General features: G+C 37.6%; 1 protein-coding gene across 2 annotated transcripts; it reads right to left on the bottom strand.

Moving 5' to 3' along the window:
* Positions 1-388: 388 nt before the first annotated feature.
* LOC149011417 (AP-4 complex subunit sigma-like) lies at positions 389-10,425 on the bottom strand. 2 transcript variants are annotated; one of them, XM_089162892.1, is made up of 4 exons: positions 10,192-10,425; positions 9,843-9,929; positions 1,393-1,491; positions 389-1,233 (listed from the first exon to the last, which is right to left on the bottom strand). In XM_089162892.1, the coding sequence occupies exons 1-4, from the start codon at positions 10,330-10,332 to the stop codon at positions 1,099-1,101; spliced, it is 462 nt and encodes a 153-aa protein (XP_089019018.1). In that variant the 5' UTR covers positions 10,333-10,425; the 3' UTR covers positions 389-1,098. The 2 variants fall into 2 exon arrangements, with proteins under 2 accessions (XP_089019018.1, XP_089019019.1); XM_089162893.1 differs by having other exon boundaries at positions 394-1,233; positions 1,423-1,491; positions 10,192-10,423.
* Positions 10,426-10,845: the final 420 nt, after the last annotated feature.

Below are 10,845 nucleotides of genomic sequence, written 5' to 3'. Positions count from 1 at the left end.
CCACAAGAAGAGAGAGCCCTATCCTCTCTTTCCAGGTCTCTGCCTCCTTTTTTAGACTTCTTTCTCTCACACCATCATTCTCTTGCACTCTTTATAACGCATCTCCTATTTTTACCTTTCTTCTTCTGAATAGATTACCTCTCTCTCTCTCTCTCTCTCTCTCTCTAATAGTTTCCTCATTCTCTAATATGTTTTCAACCGATAAGGAAACACAGGCTCCCATCCATCTCTCTAATAAGAATCCCAACAACCACTTTCTTCTAGAATATATATCTTATAATAACACCTCATGCAATTCTATCATAACACCTTACGCAATAGTGTATGTCTTTGAATTAGACTATCCAAAACCACTTCCACCAGAAGAGTCTGAACATCCAAACAAAAACGCAATTTAGGAAGGGAGATCTTTAAGGTCATGAATCCAAAAACGAAGAACATTACCAGGTACAAAAGGTACTAGAAAGTGACAACCAAATACTGAGAAAATCCAAAATAGGATTGGATTTATTCTACTGAAACTTGAAACAAAAATTCACACACAGATCCAACAGAGAGTGAGCTGATAGAAATCATGAATGAAGTCCCAATGGTCCTGCAGCTAACACATGCAATGAACAATCGCAAACAAGAACAGTCTTATTAAGTTTGTTAGACCACTTGGATGGAAATGGCAAAGGAAGGTACAAAGATGCTAAGATATGTAACAATGAAGAAATGTGTGACCAATCAATTAAATCTCCCTCCTCCCTCTTCTTTTTCCTTTTTTCTTTTTTCTCCTCCTTGAAAGTAAGAAAAGAGTTTGAAGGTAACTGAGAGCATTTAACAATTTTAATTTTTTCTAAATGCTTCAACTTGTTGAGGAACAGATTTTAATAGCAGAGCCCAAAGATTGTCACTCGTTGGATACTACAATTTATCACAAAAAATGTGACGTAACACTGTTTCAGATAGACCCATGTACTGTCAAAAACAAAGCATATCACTACTGGACAATAAGAAGGGCCGCAGGAAAAGGAAGAAGGGGAAAATGAAAAAGGATAGAACAGAAACCCGAATTCGACACATGGCAGCCTAGTATAACCTTTATTGCAATATTTAGGAAGCTTTGTCCATCAACTGAATTGGAGCCAGAATGTTTGTCTTGCTCGTCTCAACTATACATCCATTCATCACCATCTCCTCCAACATGAAATGAGCCTTCTCAAGATGGAACATTATGTCTAGTTCACACTGGAAAGTTCAGATTACAGTGGAGAAGAGTAAGGAGTTAAGTTAATTTACTTTGATATAACAGAAACAGCTAGTATAGAGACTTCCGACAGAAGGAAGGAAGGTAACTTTCTTATGTTTATATGTACATTCATTAGGGATCTGAGTTAAGGGCCTTACCACATTACGGATCTGAGTTAAGGGCCTTACCACATTGCCAAAATGGCGGTCCATGGTTTCCACTAACAGGTGTATGAATTCCAGAATTGCTAGCTCATTCTGCACAGCATTAGACAAAAGGAGGAGCACAGCATTAGACAAAAGGAGGAGCTTATCAGTCTGGGTGTAGCCATCTTGAAAAGTAGAAAAGGAAAACAGATGAAACAGTCTTGGATAACTAGTACAACAGCTCCTCCACTAAAAATACTAATCATAGTTAAGGATTATAGTTAGTACTGTTTACTGATGAAAAATTCAGGTAGGAAACAAGAATCAGGTAGCAATTATATGAGTTTGCTGACCAACTGACATGGTGCTGAATAGCTAAACAAAAGAAATGCAATGGCTGCTTTAATTAAAAAAGGAGTGATACTAGCAACACACAAATTCTGACTTGATACTTCAAATGTTCTAAGTCAGGTCTGTTATGAGATATGAAGCATCCATTAAACTGCCTATATCAAAAGTATTTCAACCATGAACAGAACTGTATGTTGCGCTAGCATGGCCCCACATCAAAAACACTTAATCCTAAAACTAATTCAGTTGTGTAGGAACAAAGACTTCAGACTACTACCATGCAGTACACATTGATCAACCATGTAACATGGTTCCCTGACCAGAAACACTAAATAATTAGGCTTGAACTGATCCAGTTCAGTAGAATTCAGTTATTCAGATAATAACCCAGCAAGCACCCTACAGTGCTCAATATCAGGCATGCTGAAAAGTAGTTTGAAATGGAAACATCTCAAGTTGACAACATTCACTGATCTAGATTGTATTATGTCCTGACTTAAAACACTTCAGTGGTTAAAACGGAAAGACTATAGTTTTGCATCAGGGACACAAAAATAGAAATATGACTATTTCATGATCTTTAAAAGCAAGAAATGGGAGTCATGACTCTGGAAAGTCTCCAAACCTCAAGTCTGCTCTGACAAATTGTAATAGGTGGATGATTTTAGAAACAGGTAATTAGCTTAGATATAAACTGGCTTTTCAAGGTTGGGGGATGAGAAAGAAGCCATATTTTGACGATAAAATTCCTTTCAGCAACAGAAAAGGGTAAATACTTCTGTAGATGTCCCAAAACTTAAGGATAGGTGATTTCAAGGTCAATATACTACTAAAATGTTTGAAGATTTAAGAAAACTACACTAACCAATCAAAGTGAAAATGGGGAAGAATTTTTCCAAAGAGCTTATAAAACTTCCTGTTTTTCCTGTATCAAATCCACAAACCATTGTCAAGTAAAGCAACAAACCCTGACCACTCAACACCATCTTATCTTTGCAACCCTTTCTTTAGAACCTTCTAAGGAACCCACAGGTCCAATATTATGATGAGTGATGAGAATAAGCCAAGAAATGGAGAAAATGACAATGTGATGCAGATGCCACTGGTTTGGCTTTACTTCACAATGGTAACAAGACGAGGCTATAGTGACTGATCGTGTATTAGAACTTTCATTTCCCATGGTTAAATAGTAAGGACAGCCACAAATTGTATTAACTCCCAAGAACAGAACAGGGTTATACAAATTGGATCAGAATCCGTTGATTTGTGTTGAGGTTCATTCTGATTGACCCAACTCTATGCATAATGATTCCAACAGGGGTAGGCAGCCACTTCTGTCAAGTCCAATGGATTCTGGGACTTTTCAACTCAGAACTTATCAAAAGCAATCACATATCCACTTTTAAGTTTAAACCATGCCTAATAACAGCTTAAAGCAGAGAAACCTATCCATGTTGTGAAAGGGATGGATCAAAATTCAAAGTATGACAAATCAGACAAAGTCACTCTTCATGTTTAAATCAGATAGCAATCTTTAATGTGAAGGCTACTGTTTTCTCCATGAGAGGATTATTCATCCATCATCAAGGAAAGCTAATTCTAAGAACCCGACTTAAGGTAGCCAAAATAAGTTTCTTCATGATGAAACACATACCAACTAAAGAGGACACCTGAACGCAGCTACTTACAAACGACTTAAAACTTACAGTTCACCCAAATACCTGAGTTGGTCCACCTCTCCCATGCAATAAATTTAAGACCAAAAGCGTCATTGAAAACCATAAATAACTAACTTCTTTACATGAATGATACTGAGAAAAAGGAATCAAGTAATTGAACCCAACATTGAATGGTGTGACTGTTACAACATATAATCCTTTAGAGAATCAGACAGCATCAAAATCAATGCGTCTTATGGGGCTGGTCATGGGTTTCAGGCAAACAAGATGTTGAGCCTCAATTCTCAAGCACTTGCTCCAAAGGAGTAACTGCTAATCTAAAGCCCCATGGGCACCCAACGATTGTAAATCATCCCCTTTGGGACCTAAGTCTCAATCTGAAACAATCCAAAAAAATAACATGGGACCCACTCTAAGAACGAGCTTACACCCGTAACTGAATCCAACCAAGTTTATGTTCCATTACCATAACAGGACAACCACACACCAAGTAACATAGTACAAGACCAGCTTATATAGAGAAAGAGCCAGCCCAGGTAGCCCGAAGGCTTGGCTAAGAGAAGGCCAACAATGGTTTTGAATGGCTCCACAATAGGTCTTTAAAAATCTTTTATTTTCAGCCAGTGAGGGTCCATATCTGTTAAGTCATTTAAGCCCATAGGAGCCCACCTATGATCTATCAAGCTAAAACTTAACCATATTTTGGCCATCTAGACATCGATCAGTGCTAAAGGAAGATCATGTAACAGATCAGCAGGGCCCATCTAGAAAAGTGGCATGGAAGAGATGGAAGCTCCCAAGAGCTTCAATTTGCTAATTATCTAGTTGCTACTTCTACCAGTTTCTATTTCCTTGTAATGCTACTGAGCTAATAACTAGGTTAACTAGGAGTTTTTATTTCATAGTTAGCTTTGTTTTCAAACATGCTTAGCATCTAGGAGTTTCTTCTTGTAATGGAGTTATGCTCAACATAAATGAAGATGGAGTGCCATGAGAGCCATGGTTTTGAGTATTGAAACAGAATGTATTCTTCTTCTTGCCTCACCTATCTGTCTTATTTTCCACTATTTTCTCAGCAAATTTCCAGAAGAGCAAAATTGAGGTTTTTCCCTATCTTCATTCACTTTTATCTTGTGTTCTATACGTCTATAGACAGTTTTATCACTTTTATATTGTTGCAACAGTTTGCAGGCATCCCATGTTGTCTAGTCCCCCATTGTTTACCAGTTTTAGTTTCTTTTAATGTTAAGTTGGTTTTCTTGACAGTCCAGGGTTTTTGCATGATATTTGATGTTAAATATTTCTTTCCATATGGACCTGTTCAACATTTACAAGTCTTTTATGACTGTTTTAAGTTGCTAGCAGGCTACAGGGAACTGAGCTTCCGGACAAAGAAGTTTGCATTTCCCAGTTTGTAGCCCAGTAACCACGTAGAACCTGACATCTATACAAAACGGATCAGATGGTCATTCTTACATTAACCACTTACACACCAAGGACAACCCCAACCCTAACCATAACCATAACCCTCTGGCCTCCCTCTCACCTCTTCGTTTTCTTTGTCTGGTTGTTTGTCCTTTGATCATTAACATGGTTTCTCTTCCCATTTCTGTAGTTTTTCCTCCCCCTATTTATTCTATTCTTCCTTCACAATTTCTGCAACTTTTCTGCATGTTTATCCTCAAAGGTTCTTCAGACCTAGAGATTCTCCAGCTCAAAGTTTAAAACTATTTGTCTTATCAGCCATCTGAGCCTAATTACGTAATATCTCCTGGAGGGAGATTTTATTAGAAGGAAAAGGGAAAAGAATGGCTAAAAGCCCCAATGCCTCATATGTCCGCTATACACAGAGGCATAGAGCCAAAACAAAACTCAGGAAGATAAAATCTAATTGCAGTTTCTGTCATCTTTTTAAGTCTAGGGTAACCATTATTTAGGGCAACCATATATTGCACTATGCAGGCAGTTTATTATACTTGCAGCTTCTTCAAAATGAATCTGAATAACATTCAGTTGGGTGAGTATCCTTTTTTGCAGCAGTTGAAGAAAACAAGGGTACATTTGCCTTCCAAATTATTCTGAAAGGAATATCATAGTCCCTTTGGGGGAAGGAAAATAACTAGAAAATGATTTTGCTGAAAACTAACAGCTAACATGGAGAACCCAAAGACTCATTGTCGTGATTGTTGTATCACTGTTTTAAACCAAAGAGCTCATCCATTTTATGCCTCCGAACAGAGTTGGAAGTTAGTTTTTGGAAACACTTGCTACCACACTCCAGCCAAAGATAGGTTCATTGCATCCAATCATGACTCGTCAGAGAAGAGATGAGATGGGGCATCATTGTGAGAGGAGTAGGCATAAGAGCAGAACACTCAATCGAGTTAGGATTTGGTAGGTAAATGGTTTGATTCAAAATGGTAAGAGCTTTTCGTTAAGAATGAGCATCTGATATGCCTTGTCCATGTATCGATTTTTAGGTGTGTGCTGTGCCAGGTTTTGGTTATTTGTTTTAGGTTTCCAAAACGGAGCTGGAAACTTTTCATTTGGAACACCTACTACCACACCATAAATTCAGCCTAATCATAGGTTCATCACACCCAACCATGAGAGATTGGGTGTTGCATGAATGACGGACACCCAATCAGGTTACGGTTGGGTAGGAAAGTGGTGTGGTTCATTACAGCTAAGAGCTTTGAGTCAATAATGACCACCGGATATGTCTTGTCCATGTGTGGGATTTTTAGGTGGGTACAGCACCAAGAAGTGGGTAGATGCAAACTTGAGTGGCTAAAAATCCTTGATTTGATTTCTTGTTTCAGTATATTGTTCTTCTTGGATGATGCTTTATATGCCTTAAATTTTATGATGGTTTGATCTCTTGATTGGAAGTTATGACAGCACCTTCTAGTCATTAATTTCTGTTAGGCCTTACATTTCTCTGTCACACCTTATATTTGCTGAAGATTAAGATATGAAAAGAAGAGCCAAAGCATTGTCACAGACACTGTTGACATGAAGAGTGTCACAGCCTCACACTTGCCTTGTGCAGGATGCTTTTTAGAAGATCTAGTGGGTGGAGAAAAATTATATCCTAATGCTGCCATAGTTTAATTTCTAATTTCAGTTTTAGAAAGTATATTTTATTCATTGAGGTAGCTTCTAACTCAGTCTATAACTATCTATTTTCAGGAGTTTCCGTTTTGATGTATGGCAGCAAGCTTTACGGGAAGTTTCTATTTTTGTTGATTAGCTTATTCAGAGTTCCTATTTTTTGAGACTGTCTACCTTGTGAAGCTTAAGCAAGCAATAGATAGGCCTCATCAGCTGGATCAGATTTAAGACTTGATTAACAGAATTTCTATTGCTTTTTGCAGCTGTTTGGTCTGAGAAAGATTTGGTTCACAGCTGAGATAATGGGTTAGAAGCCCAAGGCTGAGATAGCCTACTATTCCTATCCCCTTTCTTCTACAGACCCCCTTGTTATACTTATATGCTCTTTTTTCCTCGCCTGCCCCCTCCCCAAAAAAAAAAAACCCCGAAAAAGCAGTTATTAAATTTGTTCATCCTTATTGTGTTGAAACTGGCTGCAATTGGTCTCCCAATAGCTTCCCTTGTTTGAAGAATTATCATTACCATAGATCAAACTCTGGGACCAGTTAGTCCCTTGGATGGTCTTACTAAGATAAAATTATCAAGGCATTTAAGGGCCTTCCTAACTCCTAAGTGCATTAGTGTAGGGATGCCACAAGGCATTGTCACAGTGAAGAACACATTGTCACATTCTCTTCTTTATAGAACTATTTTATTTGGTACAAGTAGCAAATTTATAACTTTAATTAGATTCTAAATAAATATTGAAGACTCATAACAATGCAAGATATTCATCAAAAGAAATCAATGAAGTATATTACCATATTTTCAAAATCAATAAGGAACAACAACAATAAGACTTGTCCCAACTAAATGGGGTCGGCTACATGGATTATTGCCTTCCAATCAGTTCTATTCGAGGCCATGCTAGAAACAAGGCCTAAGCTATACATATTCAAAAGCAATAAGGAACATAAATAAATATATTCATCTCTAAAAGATTGAAAGGTTAGATGATTTTATCTTTCAATAAGACTTTTTGCATTACATGAAGCACAAAAGCAGCTTTCCAACAAATCCAAGATTGATTAGAATTGATTATATTAAGGGAGCTATGTTTCTGTTGAACTTCATCTGGTGTGCATGAAATCATGAATGCTTGCCAATACCGCTTTGAAAGAAAATATTATCCAGGATATCAAAAGAAATGAATATGTGACCACACTTTTGATTTTTAGCAATGTTTTAACCATATTAAGATTTATTCAACTTTTAGATTTAAGAAAAAAATGCAGCTTAAATTTGATTATATCAATGGAGCTATGATCTGGTCAAACCCTATTTGGTGTATGCAAATGTTTACCAATAGCACTTTGAATGAAATATATTTTCGATATCAAAACAAATTAAAGTTTTGCACACTTTTGACATTTAGCAGTGTTTTAACATATTATTAGCCTCATTGAATTTTCAGATTTGAGAAAGACAACAGCATCAGAAAACTGATAATTTCACCCATCAATGGAAGTCCAGTTTTTTCCCTTATACTGGGGGTTTTACATTTTATTCTTTTGAATCTTTTCTTTTTAACCTTTTATATATTGAATCCCAAAAGGGGGTGCAGATAAGTTGCTAAATGCTTCTTTTAGTGGAAGTACGCTTTGGGTTGCGTCATACACACATATATGTATGGGGTGTTCAATCCCATGGTTTATGTTGTAATTGGACAATTTAAAGACCTAAAATATAGGCAGTAAGAAGGAAAAAAAAGGGAGTAGAATTTGTACTGCCCATACTTCTTTTATTTTTAAGTTGTTTTGTGCTAGGTCCATTTTTTAAGTTGTTTTGAGATAGTTCACTTGAACCAGTTCAATGCGGCTCAATTTAAGTGCAAGTAATTGTTAGTAAGTGCTTTTCTTTAGGGGGGTGAAGTCGTTAGTAAGTGTTTTCATGGGCCTAGATTAGGATTTTAAAAATCCAGTTGTAATTTGAGTCTAATTTAGTTTCTAAACAACTCAAGTTTCCTAATAAGTTAAGGATTGGGTTAGGCCTTTCCTTTTAGCATAGAAGTCTTACATTTGAGTATTTGTATAAGGCCGTAAAGGGTGCATTATTGAACATGAATTTGACTAATGCAATTGCTCTGCAAGTTGTTATTACCTTCTTCCTCTATGTGAGAACTTAGTTTAGTGTGTGACCTAAATTAGATGGCATTAGTGTTGATCCAGTGTGGAGCCTGGAAGGTTCATTAGTGGGGATGATGTGGATACCCACTCGACTCTTTGGTGGTGTGAAGCCTATGAGCTCCTCAATCAAGCTCCCTCTTCATTAGGTTGAAGATAACCACATTTTAAAGATCAGATTTGGTTTAAATCAATCCAATCCTTGATTTTCCTACTGTCTAGTCTTAAGTTAAATAATCAGCAAGAGATATTCATCCCCCATCCCCAGTTCTACTTCTAAACTGCCTAAAAATCCCAGCCCTACAGTTCCCCTTTTCTTTTTCTGAAAACCCTAGCCTATCAAAACCCCTCTGCAGCCCCAATTCACCATTAGAGTCAACCCAGAGCACTGCCACCATACAACCTAGTCTTGATCCACTTTGCTGCCTCATCCAACCATCATAAAACCTAATTTTCTAGTTCATCCCTAGGGTTTCCAATTCAGTGATTTTTCAATTATATCACATCTAACCAACAAATCCTTTCATATTTGAACCCCTACATTAGTACACAAGCCTTCCCACTCAATCCAAGTCCCATCCCCATCAAACAGTTGAAACCATAGAATTGAATCTTAATTGTTTTAAACTGGAAGACCCAGTTTTCAAATCTCGCAATCCAACTACCATGTGCAATATTTGGATCAAACAACCCTCGATACCCATCTAGAACTTGACCCAAACCCCAGCCTAAAATTCTTTTTTTTCGGGGGAAAAAACACCCCAAAACACACCCTAATTTGCAGGACCTTCAAATTCAGCATTCAAGCCACTTCTGCAAGATCCCTATCCTTCAGTGAAAGATTCTCTATCATCTTACCCTTGGTTAGTGCAATATGGAATGTTTCTGGTTCAGAGATAAGTTGAATTGTTATGGATTGAATAAAATAAAGCCTTGATGAGAAGGTCTCATCTCAACGGAGCTTTGCCAATGCCACAGATATCCATGTGCTATCAACGTCTAGCATGTCATGCCAACCATGTAAAAGTATCAGAAGATGCATGCAACATCAGGCAACAACTACTTGAATCTCTTTTCTAGGGCAACCGTTTTTACAAATCACAAATCAACAGTGTAGTTTTGTCATCCTTTTTTGAGAAGGGTTTGGGGAATGTACCTCACCGTTGTCGACCCCAACCAAGAAAAACAATGATGCATATCGCCTATAGACAATCTTGTAATTCCGATGCTCAACAAATGAACACTGAAAACCACATGGTTTGATATTAGTAGCAGAAAGAGGAACACATCAGCAATGACAATGAAATAATCAAAATCCATCAAATTGAGGCACAGCTCTTAATGCCCACGACGAAGCAATGCAAACAACAAAATTCTACAACCCAAACTTGTAAAGGAACATCAACAAGTTGAAGGAAAAAAAGAAAGAAAAAAGAAACCCAGAAAGTAAAGGAGAGATCAAGAACATGGCAGAAAAAGAAAAGAAAAGAAAAGAAAAAGGGTACCTGGTTTTCGTTACGGGCAAGGCATTTCCTGACAATTTCACCCTCGAGAGCTCTTCTCTGTTCGACACTGAGGTACTCGTAGTACTGGGCAAGGCGGGTCTGCCCTTGCTTATTCACCAGCAGTACGAATCTGATTCCCATCTTCTTCCCCTGTTTCGGAGCTTTTTCTTGAACTGGCAAAGTAGCTATCTTGCTGTCTTGCTGGAAGGTTGTTCATAAAACACAGGCTTAAATGAGAACGTGTCTAATGAGATCCATCCAACGAATCTATATCGCAAGATCAGATTTAGGCCAACTACCTGGGCCGGCGGCTGCCCGATTCGCGCCCATTTAATTACTTCACATTTTGCCGCGCCCATTTAATTAATTCACATTTACGTAAGTTTCAGCAATTTGCATCTAGAGGTCGTCTTTCCATTAAATAAATTAAACTCTTTCTAAAAAAAAAAAATGCAGAGGTGCAGATTTAAATCTGGATTAGCAGTGAATCTGGGTTGTCCTTTTCTCAAACAAAATCCTTTTGCCAAGGGATAAAGGTTTGCTAGGCAATAGATGACAGTTTGGGTGTGTATGGTGCAGGCACCAACATTTGAGTGATAAACTCAATCCGCATTAATTAATTTAAGGGTGAAAGTTTGGCCCTGATAGCTCCGG

The sequence above is a fragment of the Hakea prostrata genome, chromosome 7, assembly GCF_041222555.1.
Source record: "Hakea prostrata isolate BN-2017 chromosome 7, UWA_Hpros_2, whole genome shotgun sequence".
In the NCBI taxonomy this organism is placed as follows: Eukaryota; Viridiplantae; Streptophyta; class Magnoliopsida; order Proteales; family Proteaceae; genus Hakea; species Hakea prostrata.
Note: the sequence above shows the minus strand (reverse complement) of the source record. Positions and strands in the feature narration are given on the sequence as shown.